This window comes from Numida meleagris, chromosome 25, assembly GCF_002078875.1.
Source record: "Numida meleagris isolate 19003 breed g44 Domestic line chromosome 25, NumMel1.0, whole genome shotgun sequence".
NCBI lineage: Eukaryota > Metazoa > Chordata > Aves > Galliformes > Numididae > Numida > Numida meleagris.
The window spans coordinates 1,327,965-1,343,823 of record NC_034433.1 but is presented as its reverse complement, the minus strand read 5'-3'; the positions used below and the strand labels follow the sequence as shown (position 1 = coordinate 1,343,823).

Genomic DNA, 15,859 nt, shown 5'->3' with positions numbered 1-15,859 from the left:
CATCCCCACCCCTGTGCCCCCCCATCCCCACCCGTGTACTCCGGGTAGCAGATCGTTAGCGGGCTCTTCTTGATCTTTTCCTCAAACAGGTCCTTCTTGTTCAGGAAGAGGATGATGGAGGTGTCCGTGAACCATTTGTTGTTACAGATGCTGTCAAACAGTTTCATGCTCTCGTGCATCCGGTTCTGAAAGGCAGAAGGAAGGAAGAGGGTGATGCATCGGTGCAGTTATCTGGGGAGGAGGGGCGGGGGGCAGATGGGCTTTACACTACAAGGACCAGATTACAGCACCAAGCACGGCCCAGCCTGTGCCTGCTTCCAGCTCCCCCCCATCCCCAGAGCCAGCAGCCAGGCACCGTGCCCCCCCCCCCTTAATGATGTACCATTTCTTCATCCTCGGCCAAGACCAGGTCGTAATCGCTGAGGGCCACGCAGAAGATGATGGCTGTGACGCCTTCGAAGCAGTGGATCCACTTCTTGCGCTCCGACCGCTGCCCACCGACATCAAACATCCTGCAGAGGCACAGGGCGGGCTCAGAGGCCGCACACAGCTCAGCCCTGACACGGGAGACGGGGGAAGCTCGTGGACGGGCCCCCAGACAAGCGGGGTGCAGGGGAAAGCAGGCACGCAGCGGGGAGCAACGCAGAGCCCCCTCCCTCGGAACCCCGCCGGGCTCTGATTCTCTCCAGAGCCATCTCAGCAGGAAGAAGTGAACTCGAGGTCCAGCCACCAGCCTGCTGATTCACCGGGGCACGCTTGTTTTGTTCTCTTGCCTCCCATTTCCTTAGCAACGATCCGTTTGCTTGACTGGACTCCAAACACCTACTCACAGTCAGCTCTTCCAGTTCATTTACGCTGAGCCTGACAAAGGCTTATCCTGGAGCGCTGCTGTCTACCTGCACGCTGCTGCTGAGAGCCCACTCAAAAACACCGTGAGGTCAAGGGATGGATTTACGGATGGAAGCACGCAAACAAGCAACCAGGAGAGCTGCTGCAGCTCAAAGGCTCCCGGGCAGGAGTTCCTGGCTATCAGAACGCTGCAGCTCCTGGGCTGTGGCAGCAGCCTGCTCCGTTCTGCTGAGACGCGGGGCTGCCCAGCGCCTTCCCAACCATCACGTATCCAAGAGGCAGGGAGGAGATCGTAAGCACGGATTTGTTATCGCAGCAAACACGCAGACAAGAGGGGCACCGTGCAGCCCGGGCCAAAAGCAACACAACGGCGTGACGTCAAAGCAGAGAGCCACAAGTGCAGCCCTGCGAACTCCAGCCTTCTATTTAAGGCAAATGCCCGCTGCTTCCCACAAGGGAAGAGGAAGATCTCTGCGCAGATAGAGGCTGCTTGCTCAGCTCCTGCCATCCACCACCCCTCTGCCGTTAGCACAGAGGCACGTGGAAGGAGGTGGCATCCCTGGCAACTCGGCCTCCAACTAATCCACATCCAGTCCCAGTGACACTAAAGCTCCCTCGGCCCGTCAGTAACTGCTGAGATTTAGCACCCAGGCTCCCATTGCGGGAGGACGGCAGCTCCCGGCTCCACCATGCACTCATCCCTTCCTTTGCAGAGCAAACCCCTCCAGGACAGACACCTCGTGTGTCCCATGGCTCCGGGGGGGCTGGGAAGGAGCAGCTTCCCATTTGCAGCCAGGCAGGGCGCTGCAGAAGGGCTGTGATGCTGACAGCAGCGTGCCCGCTGCCCCCAGCTCGCTCCCCGTCCATCACACACCACGATTTTGGAAAGAGCATCACACACTGAAGCTGGAAGCTCATCCCAGTGCATCAGTATGGGAGACAAGCCTTCCCTGGACGAACCAGCAGCCATGTGAACAGCCCCGTGGTGCAAAGCGTTCGGGCGCTTCTGTTAAAACCATTTGGAAGTTAGGACAGAAGCCAGAGCGCTCTGCTCTCCTAAAGGGCGTGCAAGCAAACCACATTCTATAAGCAACACGTGGGTTTCTGCTAGAGCTCTGGCGAACCGTTTTCAAACACAAGCTACCAGTAAGCCAGTAAATGCTTATTTAGAGGCTTGGAGCTTGGAAACGTGGCCAGAGGACGAGGGGAACTCGCCCACGACACAGCACTGCGCTCTCCACATCCAGGGCTGGGGGCTGCCTGCCGGGATGGGGACACAGAGCAGGGAGCTCAGGGGCAGGGAAGGGAGCTCAGCTGCACCCCAGCAGCTGCTACGAGGTTAGAGGGAGCTCAGTGAGTCACACTGCTGGGAGCTGGCTGGGTCTGGGATGCAGGGGCCTGTCCCCACTGCGCTCCTGTGCGCCCACCCAGAGCCGGGGGGGGCCTTGGGGACAGCCCTCATCCCCCACGTCAAAGAAAGGGGTTACACTGCAACTCAGCAGCCAAGAGTCAGCGCCCTTTTAGTACGTGCTGCTGCTGTTCTGATCCTGTAACCAAGCAGTCAGTACCTGTGTCTGCGAGTCCAACATAAAAGCAGCTGAAAAGAACAGAAGAAGGCAAAGAAAAGTCAAACCAGGGAGCAGTGCCAGCATACAGGGAGGCAGGGGCACCCGGGAGGAGCTTTGCTGGGGGTGTGGATCCTCCCCCCCCCACCTTAGCACCGAGGAAATCACGCAGCCCATAGGGTACGATGCCCTCTGCTTACTTGAAGTAGAGGTCCTTGAAGGTGAAGTGAGTCTCCACGATGCCCGTGGTCTTCACCCTGGTGCGCAGCACATCCTGCTGAGTCGGAATGTAGGTCGGCTGGGATATTCTATCCAAGTCATTGAGGTAACTAAACCAGAAGAGACAACACAAGGCGCGCTTTTTTTAGGCCGCGCGCTCGCCATGAATCTTTTATGAACTGCAGCAGAAAGCAATCACTGAACGCGTTCATCCCCTCCCCACAACGCAGACCTCAAACACGCAGCAAATAGACACGAGGCCCCACGGGTCTGCTCTCAGGGGGGGTGGGGGGGTTGCTTTAATTTCTGTACCCCCCCCCGTGACCTTGCAGCGCGTGCTGGGCAGCAGCGTGGTGCAGGAGGTGCTGCTGCTGCAGGAGCCGTGCCAGCACCGCTCTCTCTAGGGGCAATTCAAAGCAGTCCAGGTTTTTCGCATCAAAGTGCAAGGCGATAAAGCCAGCAGCTCGCTGGAAAGGGCAAGGGTACAGCAAAGGAGCTGGCAGGATGGAATCCAGCGTAAAGAGCGGGCAGGTTCATTCACATCCTGCAGCAAGGCCAAGTGACAGCCAGGGCTGCCCCAGGCCGGCTCCCGGGAGGATACAGCAGGAGGTCAGGGCTGCCCCAAGCTGCAGGAAACGAGCAGAGATGGAAACACCCCCAGGAGCCGTCCCAGCAACTCCTCACCACGTGGCTGCCCCACATCACCACCCCACGAGCAGAGGCTGGGCAGCACCTGCTCCTCCCTGCCAGCAGCAGCAGCTCCGCAGTGATGGTGGTACTGCTGCAGCTGGGGGCTGCCAGGCTGGCCAGAGCACACGGCTGCAGCCTCCCCCTGCCACCCCCCAGAAGCAGACGCCCTCTGCCACATCCAGACTCGCAGGAATGGGATACAACTGAAGAAGCACGGCCTGAAACCAGTGGGTTTGAGCACCCAGAGCCGGGCCCAGTGTGAAGCTCTGCAGCCGTTCCTCTGCGATGCTGTTTCCCTGCAGCGCGTCGCACCCCGCGCCGCTTGCAGCCCTTTTGCAATCTCCTTTGCCACCAGGCTTCCTCCGTCCGCTGAGGTTGCAACACTGCTTCCCCACCTTGCACCCTCGTGTTTACAGAGCCAGCTACTTCCCATGCTCTGACACCATCTGGTAAACACAAGCTTGCAAGAAGGGCGGTTTTTTGTCGCTTTGTTTTCTTTCCTTTACGCCCCGAAACGAGGCCCTGCCATCCATGCTGACTGAGAGCCCACAGCATGACTCCTGTCTGCCCTGGTGCTGCCCCGAGCCTTCCCAGGGCGCTGGCTCAGCAACTGTGGGTGGAAGGATCCGTGGCTCCATCCCCATCAGCATCACCCCGTCCATCTCAGCCCCCCACCTCCACGTGAGCCCCGGAGCAGCACTGTCCTGACAGTTGGGTCTCCTTTCCTTCCAGCATTGAAAAGAAAGCTTTCAAGGGCAAAAACGGCTCCGAGAGATTCCTACAAAGCGCTGGTTGGGAATGGCCACCCCCCGGTGCTGGGGCAGAGCAGCAGGGAGAGGAAGCAAGATAGGGACGTTGGGAACGTCCCACCAAAAAGGGGAGAACCGTGGCCAGGAGGGCATCACCAGGTGGTGCCCGGAGAACACAGAGGGCTTCAGCTGGAGAGCAGCCACTGCGTGCAGGCTGCCAGCCCTGCAACCTCAGCGCTGCAGGAGCAGAGGAGCAGCGCCCTCGGGAGCACTGTGCACAACAGCCAGCACCCACGCCATCGTCGTCACCAGAAGGGGCTGCAGTGCGTGCTGCCTTCCAGCACAGACGAGGGAGCTGAGGGTGCAACACCAGAGATAAGGCACCCGGGGCCGCACGCTGGCTAACAGCTCAGCTCAGTGCATCAGCAAGGCAGGCTTCTGCAGAAGCAGCCAGGTCCTCAGCTGCCCGACTGCGCTCTGCAGCGTTTCCTCACGGCTGGGTTGCTTGGCGACCGGCAGCAAACAGCGCTGTTTGAAGGCAGCTTCCCGCAGCCTTCGGGTGGAAACAAACCCCCATGCACGTCAGGATGGCCACGTAGGTCATGGCCAAGAGCAGCCCCTACACAGCCCCCACCAGCCCAGGGAACAGCTCCTCACCCACCAGAGCTGGACACAGCGTGGGTGTTCAGGAGCACGCCTCCAACCAACACCAACACCCCCCTCCAACCAACACCCCCCCTCTTTGAGAAGCACTCAGCTGAAGCCACGCGGGCACTCGAGCAGGCTAGCAGCCTTCTGCCCACCCTGCCCTCACCGCTGGGCTCTGCAGCTCTTCCAAGGCTCAGCACCAGCCCACAACAGCCCACGTCAGCCCGCTGCCCGAGCTCCACCACAGAGCCCTCGAGCTTCCCTTTTCTCCCCCACAGCTTTAGATTGAATCTATTCTCTCTCTCTCTCATTCTCAGCTCCTTTTTTCTCCCTTGGAATCTGAAGCTTCCTCCCTGCACGCCGCAAGGGTCCCGGGAAGGCTCCTCCTGTCAACTCACCTACCTTGATCTCAACTCAGCATCCTCTGCCAAGGTGTTACGGTTTCAGAAATATTCTTGCTTACTCTCAAGCTGAAACGCGCTCTGCGCAGACACAGCCTGCAGGCAGCCGAGCTGTGACTCAGCTGAAGGTTTTTTTTGTACAAAGCATTTCCAAACTAATTTTTCAGAGGCTTCAAACTTGGCCAAACCGCCAAGAGCACTCGGGCGGTCACCGGGAAGCGCCCCGACCCCGCAGCCATCCTTCCTCCCCAGCTTCCACAGCTCCAAGCACGCAGCTTTTTCCAAAGAGAAGCAAGCAACCGCCGTTTCGGTCAGGAATTGTTGACCAGAAAGACAAACTGTTTTGGTTTGGAAGGAGCAGCTGCCCTCCTCACACTGCCCTGCTTGCTGGAAGCAGATGGCTGTCACCGAGTGCTGCAGCCCGCCGGCCCCGCGCCGTTCATCTCCTTGTAACTTCCCAGCTGTAAAGCAACTGGGTGAGCTTTAGCAGCAGAGCAGCGAGCTTTGTAGCTCTCCTGCAGCACTCTGCGGGGCTGAGCCCAGGAATGGGAGCACAGCGAGGGCTGTCAGTGAGAACAGCTAGGTGAACGTTGACCTGGAGAGCCCGGCGCTGGGAATGGGCTGTCACCAGTTTGGTGGTTAAATGGGGAGCTCGGTTTCAGGACGCGTTATTCCTTTCCCCGTGCAAAGGAGTAAAGGCCACGCTGCCGCAATCCGCTGCAACATCCACCTCAGTGCAGGGCAGCACGTTGCTCTTCCACGGAGAGCAGACTGCAGCACTCACCCGGGCACAGAACAAGGAATGCTTTCTTGTGTTTTACCAACCCCCCCAAGCAAGGAGTGGGCACGGTAAGGCCAACATCCATCAGCTCCAGCTCGGAGCCAAGCAGTGCCCACGAGCACAGTGCAGCTCCTGCCCACCCACACCGGCAATGGGCTCTTACTACGAAGCAGAGTCGTTGAGCTGGTACTCCCTGGATCTGCTGAAGCAGGCCTGCACCCCAGCGTCCCGCCACAGCCTCTTGATCACGCCGGCCAGCTCGGCGGTCATCACCCCCTCCTCGGCGCTGCCAGCCAACACGAACAGCTGGCGGGCATCGTCCTGCAGGAAGAAAAGGGGGGGGAGGAATTAGAAAAGGAACGAGTTCGGATGCGCCTTTAGGGCTCCTTAACACGCAGCAGCGAGGCTCAGCACCACAGCTGCCCTCCAGGCTGCAGCTCTGAGTTGTGCTCCCCTCTGTCGTGCTGTCTGCCCGGCCCTCCCCCCCAGGGCACCCCACAGTTCCTTGCCCCATGCTCAGCAAGCCCCCCCCCCCGGCCAGGAGGCAGCTCTGCAACATGGGGACCCCGCGGCACGGAGCTGAACGAAGGTCTTCACCGAAAAACCTTCGTTAGAGCACGATGTCACACGGTAATCAGGAAAATCTGAGCACTGAAAGCAAGCCGTGCACGGTTACAAGTTTAAAGTTTGCTGCAATAGCTGGCAGAGGTGAGGGAGCCTGATTTCCTAATCAAGCGTTTCATCAGGAGATGGCACGCATTGATCAGGACTCTGCTGTTTGCACCGAGCACGAGAAGCTCTGCTCTAAGCCTTAGCACAGGACCTCACGTCTCAGCAGGTTCACAAGCAGCGTGTGCACACGGCACAGGGGCTGCCCTGCACGCTGCGGTGACCACCTGAAAATCCTCAGCGTTCTGCTTCTGTTCTGCTTAGCAAGCTGGTTTAGGGATGCTTTTCTCCTGTGGTTTACACTGAGCATTCAAACTGCGGATGATGAGGCCCCCCACCACTGCACCTTGTGGCAAACACGGCCCCGCTCCAAGTGCCACAGACCAAATTTCCAGGGCTCATTAACACAACTCAGAGCGCAGACCCAGACTAAGGGAAAAATCAGTGAAATACTTACTGCTCTGGCAACTTCCCCAAAGTCTATCTTTAGCCTTCCCATGGCTCTTATGATGGCAATGATGGACTGGATAGTATTGCTGTAGACAACCACTTTATATTGTTTGCATTCTTCCTCCGAGTAGCCGTCCTCGTGAATAATCCTGGAAGGAAACCAAGCTGTCATTCCTAAGCCAAACCAGAAGGGCACGGCAGCCTTGCTTCACCCCGCGCGGAACCGCAGCTCGCTGCCTGCGCTCTCACTTACTTCATCTGCTTCACGATGGTGCTTTTGCCAGACTCCCCAGCACCTGAAAAGCACAAACAAACCGCAGTTAGCAAGTGGGTGAGCGAGGAACGAAGGCAGGCTGTCCCCTGCCTGTTTCCAGCAGGGAGGCTGTGGGGTTTTGGGGCGCCTCGCTGCCACCAGCGGAGCCCCACGGCAGCCGCGCCACCCCGGCTTCACTCATAGCTGCTGACTCTCCCTGTCAGAAAATAGAAATGTGGAATTCCCAGAGCACGCTGCCAACCGGGCAGCAGGGAGCGCCTCGAAGGCAAAAAACTGGGGCGAAGATTTCTTTGCTGGAGTGAGATGGAAGCGTCACCCCCAAACAAGCAGCTGGGGGCAGCCACAGAGCTCGGGGTGCCCAAGGAGTGCCCGGTTCAGAGCAATCCCACGTGGAATGGGAGCGAAGCGGACCCAGAGCGGAGCTCCCAGGCATGCACAAATTGCTCTCGCCGACCCAGGAGAAGGAGCTTAAGACATGAAAGCCCAGAAATGTGTTACTGAGTCAGAGAAGGAACACCAGGATGGATCGGCAAGGGCACTCATCCACTCTGCAGTCAGCCGAGCGCTGCCCATAGCAGCAGCAAGCACCCTGCACCAGGACCTCGCCATAGCACAACACAGAGAACAGACCTGTCCGGGCCTGCAGCAGCAACTCAGCTGCCTGAGTCAGCAGCAGGAGGAGCAGGGGCCCGGCTTCCTGCTCCAACCATGCTGCCAGCACCAGTTCCCAGCACCAGTTCCCAGCACCAGTTCCCAGCACCAGTTCCCAGCACCAGTTCCCAGCACCAGTTCCCAGCACCAGTTCCCAGCACCGCCACCGCGGCACACCCATGGCACACAGCACGCACCAGGCAGATCGGATTGGTTCCCAGCTTCTACCCTCTGTCATTTCCCACCACCCAAGCTGGCTGCCAGGCCCCTGCGGAGCACGGGGGGCTGAGCTGCTCCCACCTGCAGAGCAAGGGGCTCCTCTCCCAGATTTTGCTCTGACCCACCGAGTTGCAGAGCACGTGCAATCTGCGCCCGCAGCCACCAGCTGCAGGACTCGGGCCCCAGGGCTGGCTCCAGGCTGCAGGGCCGGGTGTGCTGAAGGCAGAAGGATGACGCTGAGCTGCGCTTGGTTTCGTGACTCACAACCAGGACCCGGACATGTGAGGGCCACCCACCCCCAGCATGAAACCTGCAGTGCCACAGCGCACGCCGAGAGCTGGTGCGGTGACCCAGAGCCAACCTGCTACCAGCACGGAGAGCTCTGCTGCGACGGGGAACTCCCTTTAAATCAGCAGACGTGCAGGAAAGAAGGGCGGCTGGCAGCAATGCGGGCAGGGCCATGGCTGGAGAAGCCAGCAGGGGAGAGTTCAGCTCCTGCCTCTGGGATGCAGCTCCCAGAACAAAGCGATTCCCAGCACCCAGAGGGGGCTGCGCTGTGCTCTGCTCCTCACAGCCCTGAAGCCCCGGGGAAGGCAGCTGCTAGGAACAGCCCTGAGAGCCCCAAAGCCGGAGGGGCTGGAAGGGACCTCTGGGGAACCCCCCCAGTCCAACCCCCCCACAGCAGCAGGTTCCCAAAGCAGCTGTGAGAGCAGCAGCCCTGCTTAGAAACCAGGACCCGCTCCCCAGCCCCTGCTCACAGCACTGCTGCCGGAGCAGCTACAGAACACAGCTCCCGGAGGCACGGAGCTGCCCTGCGGGTCTGTGCTCAGCAGCACACCGCTCCCTGGCCGGCAGCACCGCAGCGCTCTCACTTGCTCACCCCACAGCCCTCCGGGTTCTCCCCAGGACCCCCTCGGCTGAAGGAGCCGTGAGGACGCAGCCAGCACAACTCCCGTCTGTGCAGGTACACGACGGCCGGCCCATGGAGCGCTGCACAGTGCCTTCACCAACGGGCCCCTGCGCTCCCCGGCTGCTCCCAGGAGCTGTTGACCAGGATTCCTGAGGTTCCCTGTGTCCCACGAGGTCATTTCCACGCGGAGGGCGCGTCTCCTCCGAGCGAGCCGCAAGCCGAACAAGCGGTGCGATGCTCTGACAGCTCCTGGTGATCACAGAGAGCCCAGGAGGGGTGTGAGACACGGGGCCTGCACTGCTCCACGCGTGGGTCACACCTCCGTGCTCCGAACGTGGCACTGCTGAAGGTTCCGCTCCTTTGGGGGGCACAAGGCACTCCTGCTCCTGCAGGCACCTCCCCTTCAGTGCCCACCGCTCGGAGCAGGCTCTGGGTTCACCCACTTGGAGGGGGCCGAGCCCTTCAGCCAAGCAATCCCCGAGGCCTGAAGCCCTGGAGGAGCACAGCCCCCGTGCTTCTTCCCATGGCACCTCCCCGCTGCTTGCGCCCTGCAGCACTGGGTGGGTTTCCCCCACCCTCAGGGTTCCAGGAGCACAACCCCGGCCCTTCTCTGCTCCTCAGTCCACGCTGTGCCCCCAGTGCCGCAGCAGGCAGCACTGAGCCCGCACCACCTGCCAGCTGGGTGACAGAACAGCATCAGAGGCAATTAGGCCATGACAGCGTCGCCAAGTGGGTTACACAACGCTCACTCAAGCTGTGCTCGCTTCACTCCTCCCCTTCCCAGCCCCAACCCTGAGCTCCCAGCTCCAGGGCACGGGCACAGCCTGGGAAGGCTCCAGGGGCTGCGCTTTGGGGCTGGCTGCACTTGGGACACAGCACCAAGTGATGCAAACTCCAACTTCTGCAACGCGCTTTTTTTTTGTTGTTTTTTTAACCTTTGATACAAAATAATTTCTCGCATCAAGAAAAAAAACAACCAACAAACCAACCCACAACTGCTTTCCTCCAGGGCCACAACCCAATCCAAGCTCAAACGCGACCTAGGGCCGCGTTCGCCAACCCTGCAGTGCAGGGCAGCTCTGCTGGCAGCGGGGGATGCTGACGGAGGACAGCAGCCTGCAGACACCCACCCAGAGCCCAAACACGGAGCTGCAGGACCTCACCCCCAGCCCTCAGCTCCTGCGCCGCTCTTGGTTTGCTCAGCCCACCCCGGCGCAGCGGGGAGAGGTGGTTACACGAGGCAGAGAAAAGCTGAGACCAGCTGAGAAAACACGAAACCGGAGACGGGCACGTGCTGCTGGGAACAAAAGGTGACGGCACGAGGCACCGCGCAGCGCAGCACCCTGCCGTCCTCAGCACAGCGCCCAAGTCACCGAGCGCGCTGCACCGCAGCAGCTCGCTCCAAGCTTCATAAAGGGACAAAAAGAGCCCCGTTCCAAGCACAAAAATGTTCCTCTTCGCTCTCCCCTTCCGAGAGAAGTTAGCCAACGCGCTGCCTGGGTGCTCGGTGGGTTCTGAAGCACGGCCACAGGGCTCCTGCTCCCACCCCCCCCACCTGCTGGGTTGAGGAAGGCAGACCCGGGGCTGGCCCCACGCTGCAGCACGGCCACGATGTTACTGACAGCTTCACCAATCACCCCATTTGCAGCTGCACACAGTTGTGTGCATGCTGGCTCAGCACCGGCGCTGAGCGGCGCGTGGTGAATCTGGAGAAGAAGAGTGGAAGGGCGAGCTCGGGAAGAGCCGAGGGACCCAGCAGCAGCCAAGCTGGCTGCTTGCTCGGGCAGCAGTGCAGATTAAAGCTATCAGAAACGCGGGTTCCTCGTTCTTTTGTGTGAACTGGCAGCAGCCCGTTGGGATAACCACACGGACGATCCAAACCCATCCGACTGCTGCACCAAGACAGACTGGAGAAAAGCCATTCCCACAGCGAGATGGGACAGCGGGCTGCACGCCTCCACGTCACACACAGCCCCGGGACAGCGCTGCACAACACGGGACACGGTGCAGGACAGCAGCAGGGCCAGCGGGGCGAGCGCCTGCGCCACATTCTGTGCCCATCCCGGCTGGAAAATCCCACGGGTTCCTACAGGGCGTGCTGCTGCCTGCACAGCTGGGCTGGCCTGGGGGCAAACGGAGAAATGGGGCAGCGCTCGGCATGGAATGGGGCTCAGAGAGGGCTCCCAGGAGGCCCTGCCCATGCACCCAGCACTCAGCACGCTGTGTGTAAGCACGAGCCTTCCCCTCGCCTCCAGCGTCCTGCTCAGCCCGAACCAGGCCGCTGCTTTTCGCAGGGCCGGGAGGAGCGGGCGGTGCCCCCACGTCGTTCCTCTCGAAAGAAACACATTTCTGCTCGACTTCACCGCATCAGCAGAACAGCGAGAGCCCTGCTCCGCTTACATAAACCGCCGCATGAGCTCCGACAACAAGTTAATGACACGAGACACCGCTTATCCAGGGCATCAGACACTGCTTATCCAGGGCATCTCCGTACCGCGTCCCGAAGAAAGGAAAAAAAAAAAAAAAATGCTTGCTCAAACAATGGAAAAAGCTCAGGAACTTCTCCATCCGCTCCTGGTCGTCTCACTGAAGGCCGTTTGTTCCCAGTGCAGAGCGCATTCCTCCAGCAATTAGCCGCCCCGCTTCACCCCAGTGCTAACAGAGCTGCAGGCGGGGAGCGCCAGCCCCTGGATCGCCACCGAAAGGAGGGGAAGGATTGAAAACCACAAAGCCACCGCGCTGGGGAGAGAACGTGGGCTGCGGCCAGGTGGGAACCTGATCCGAGCCGCTGCTCCTTACGCGAAACAAGATACAGAGCCCTGCTCCGGTGTCACACTGCGCGTGGCCCTTTATTCCATAGGAGCTCCCCTGCAGTAACCCCAAAAGCACAGCAGCGGGGGTTCCCAAAATCACCCGGAGCCCAAAGCACGCTGCTGCTGTGCCTCTCAAGTCTCAGCTGAGTGTTCCTGGATCGCTGTCTGCCTCTCGGGTGCTCCCTCATCTCCGCCACCCACTGTCCCCAAACGGCCACAAGGAAACACAACCCGACACGGAAAGACACCGAGGCAGCGTCGTTCTGCCCTGGGAACGTGCGGGTGATGCTCGAAACAGAGCAAAGCCCCCGAGAACAAAGCGCTGCGCTGACACACGGCTCTATGGCACAAACCCCGGGGCGCCTTTCCTAAGGGTAGAAGCGAGAAAACACCGAATGGGGAAATAAAGCGTGCTCGGGAGGAGGAGGGCTTGGAAAGCAGAACCGCTGGTTATCTCACCCCAGCGGAACGGGACACGCTAAACCCCACCGCCCCGGTCCGTGCCCGGAGACAGAAAACAGCGGCCGGTGAGAGCAGCGGGGCCGAGGCCGTGAGGGAACGGGGAAATCCCCTCCCCACAGCCCGGGAAGGGCCGCGCCTGCTTCGCCTCCAGCCACCGCCCCGGGAACAGCTCCTACGACGGCAGCACCGCGCACACGGGCGGCGGCAGCGCTCCCAGAGCCAGACCGAGGGGCCGCGGGGCCCGGCCGGGGCCGTGGGAGCACTCAGTCCCCGCAGCGTTGCCCCGGAGCGCTCCCATCCCCGCGGTTCCTCCCTTCCCGGCCCGGCCCGGCCGCTCCTCACCCAGCAGCAGCAGCTTCACCTCCTTGGCCGCCTTCTCGCCGTCCTCCCGCAGATTGCGGTCGATCATTTTGCTCCGTTCCACCGCCGCTTTGTCCTCGGCGCTCAGCGTGCAGCCCATGGCGGCGGCGGGGCGGCGGCCGCCGGGCCGGGGCCGGGCAGGAGCGGAGCGAGAAGAGTCGGAGCGGAGCGGAACGAAGCAGGGCCGCGCCCCTCCCTCAGCCCGGGCGGCTCCCGCAGGCGGCGCCGGATATCCGCCCGCCGCGACCGTTACCCGCGGGGCACGCCGGGAAGCGCCGCCCGCGCGCGGCCTGCTGGGAGCAGCACTTCCGCCTCGGTACAGCGGTGCACGATGGGAGCTCGGGCGCCTGCCTCACTTCCGCCTCGGTACAGCGGTGCACGATGGGAGCCGGGAGGAGCGCGCCACTTCCGCCTCGGTGCCGCGGGGCGCGATGGGAGTTGTAGTCTTGAGGCGGCTCTGTGGGGCCTACCCCGCTCCAGCCCAGAGGGTGGGGGTGCCACGAACCGAGACCCCGGGGCCGTGCAGGGTGAGGGGGGGGAGCTCTGGGGCACCCTTCCCAAGGAGACCTTCGGGGCCAGTCCCAAAGCCGCAACCCCCCTGGCAGCCCCCTTCCCCGAACTGACACCCACAAAGCCCTCCCGTCCCCAGGTGACGTCTCTCCAAGTCCCCAGCATCCCCAGGAGAGGCGGGCGGGCCCCAGCACCCATGGGTGGGGGCCCAGGGCATGGGGAGAGCCTGGACGCTGGAACCGGCCCCGTGAGGCCCCAAACACAGTGCTGAGACCCCACCCCCGGTGTTCCAGTGACCGTGGAGACCCCAGACCCAGTGCTGAGGCCCCATACCCAACGTGGGGGGCCCAAACCCAACGTGGAGGACCCAAATACGACGTTAAGCCTCCGAACCCCCTGTCCCCACCCCCACCCCAAGGCCCACGTTGGCGGCGCGTCCCCCCAGCGAGGCACGCACACCAGCTCTGCCCTTGCAGCCGTGTTTGCACCCGGAGCCGCGACCCCGGCGACGACCACGACCCCGGTGACGACGCTACAGCTCCGCTTTGGGCGTGACGGCCGCCGGGACGTAGAGCCCGTCCCCGCCGCACCGCTCCGGCCCCTCGGCCGCGTCTTCTCCGATCTGTCCCGGGATGCGGAAATCGACGGGCGCCGGGTCCCGCTTGGGGCTGGGGATGTCGAGCGGCGGCGGGGGCTCGGCGGGGCAGCCGGTGCCCTGCAGGAACTGCAGGAAGTTCTCCTCGATGGAGCCCTCGCGGCTGGGCAGGCGCAGGTCCTCCTCGGGCGGCTGCTTGAAGAAGCAGGTGAGGAGCCGGCCCAGCTCGCCGCGGATCTGCCGGTTGAGGCACCCGTAGAAGAAGGGGTTGGAGGTAAAGCAGAAGTAGCCCAGCCAGGTGACCACGGTCTCGGCCGCCGGCCCCGCCAAGGGTTGGGCGCTGAGGGCCGTGTAGAGGTGGAAGGAGAAGTAGGGCAACCAGCAGAAAAGGAACTGACCGCCCACGGCCAGCAGGATGGCGGCCGCCTTGCCCCCGCCGAACGTCCTCTGCGGGGTGGTGCGGGGGGCCCCCGAGCTGGTCACCATGGTGGAGCGGCTGCTGAGCGACTCGGAGCGCCGGCGCGGGGTCTCCATCCAGGTGGGCAGCGGGCCGTGGTGCATGGCGGCCACCCGGGCCACCTTGAACATGCTGCAGTACACCACCACGATGATGAGGAGGGGCAGGAGGAAGTAGAACGTGGCGAAGAAGACCACGAAGAACTTGCAGTACGGACCGCGGCTCCATTGCAGGGAGCAGCCGCGGCCGGCGGGCGGCGGGCGGTCGGGGGACAGCCAGCCCAGCACGGGGACGAGCGAGGTGGCCACGGCCTTGAGCCAGACGCCCACCAGCACGCAGGCCACCAGCCCCACCGTCATCCGCACCTCGTAGCGCATGGGGTGCACCACGTAGTAGTAGCGCTCCACGTTGATGGTGGAGATGGAGAGGATGCACATGCTGATGAAGCAGACGCTGAGGAACAGGTAGACGCGGCACATGGCCTCGCCCAGCACCGGGCTGTCGAACACGGCCGAGCCCGAGAGCATCTCCAGCGGCATCAGGGTGAGGGCGGCCAGGAAATCCACCAGGCACAGGTGGAAGACGAAGACGAACTTGCGCAGCGCCGGCGTCTTCACGATGACGGTCATGACGGCCGCGTTGCCCACGATGGCCGCCAGGTCGATGAGCAGCATGAAGAAGAGCCCCACCGACTTGGAGGCCACGTCCTTGGGCTTGCCGTCGGCCGTGCCGTTGGGGGGCATGGGGCCCGGCGAGGGCTGGAGCCCCCGCGCCGCCCTAGAGCCGTTCCAGCCCCACGGGGCGGGCAGGGAGGGCTCCATGCTGTGGCCCGTCGCCCATCCTCGGGGCTGACAGCGCGGGGCCGCGGGGCATCGCTGGGCGCTGCGATGGCCCTATGGCTGCTGCTGCCCCGCTGCGGGGTGGGTGCTGCGGCGCTCAGCGCACCCAAGGGTGCCCCCCGGCCCCGCTCATCTCCCCGCTCCTCTCCGCTGGGCAGAGCTGTGCGGCTGTGGGGAAGGGGAGCTGTCAGCGGGGTGGCACGGTGGGGACACTGGGGCAAATGGGCCCCACGAGACCCCAGGTGGGTGTCTCAGATCCACTGCGGCTCCCGGGTGCAACCCCGCCTTGTCCCAGCACGTTTGGCTCCCCCTGCATTAGGACCCCCCTCCCAAACCCTTTTTTTCGAGGAAAACCCGGCTGCCTTGAAAAATGAGCGATCCTGGGGCTAAACCCCCCGAACTCCACGGTTTCAGCCCCAAACTCCCCAGCTGCATCTTTACCCAGACCCCAGGGACCGCGTGGGGCTGTGCCAGGACCACCCCGGGGACCCCTCTGCTCTCGGAGGGCCGCACACGACCCCGCACCCCTGCCCCTTCCCGGTGGGTGCCACCCCCCAGAAAAAGCTGCAAAGGCATCGCGGGGTGAGCAGGGACCGGGGGGGGCCTTCCCGAGCATCCCCACCCTCCCCTCCCCAGCCAGGGGGGCTCCCCTTCCGCAGGGTGCGGGGGGATCCCCGAGCGCAGTGATGGATGAGGGTGCAGGGGGTGCCCCCTCCCCTCACGGCCACCCACCGGGGAGCCCCCCCCC

At 62.7% G+C, this 15,859-nt stretch overlaps 2 protein-coding genes across 3 annotated transcripts in view; both read right to left on the bottom strand.

Moving 5' to 3' along the window:
* The window catches only part of GNAI3 (G protein subunit alpha i3), a 14,954-nt gene extending 2,008 nt beyond the window's left edge, over positions 1 to 12,946 (bottom strand). Inside the window, exons 1-7 of one of the 2 annotated variants that reach the window (XM_021376938.1) lie at positions 12,693 to 12,946; positions 7,275 to 7,317; positions 7,029 to 7,170; positions 6,066 to 6,223; positions 2,615 to 2,743; positions 383 to 512; positions 32 to 185 (exon numbers count right to left, since the gene is read on the bottom strand). In XM_021376938.1, coding sequence (XP_021232613.1) covers positions 32 to 185; positions 383 to 512; positions 2,615 to 2,743; positions 6,066 to 6,223; positions 7,029 to 7,170; positions 7,275 to 7,317; positions 12,693 to 12,810 — 874 coding nt within the window. In that variant the 5' untranslated portion in view covers positions 12,811 to 12,946. Of the gene's footprint in view, positions 1 to 31; positions 186 to 382; positions 513 to 2,614; positions 2,744 to 6,065; positions 6,224 to 7,028; positions 7,171 to 7,274; positions 7,318 to 9,045; positions 9,366 to 12,692 lie in introns of those variants that run through there. The other variant, XM_021376937.1, reaches the window with a different exon arrangement.
* GPR61 (G protein-coupled receptor 61) lies at positions 13,674 to 15,192 on the bottom strand. The gene has a single exon (XM_021376917.1). The coding sequence runs from the start codon at positions 15,091 to 15,093 to the stop codon at positions 13,753 to 13,755; it is 1,341 nt and encodes a 446-aa protein (XP_021232592.1). The 5' UTR covers positions 15,094 to 15,192; the 3' UTR covers positions 13,674 to 13,752.

Excerpts from the sequence above, each read along its gene's own strand:
- GPR61 (XM_021376917.1), bottom strand. The coding sequence starts at position 15,093 with ATGGAGCCCTCCCTGCCCGCCCCGTGGGGCTGGAACGGCTCTAGGGCG.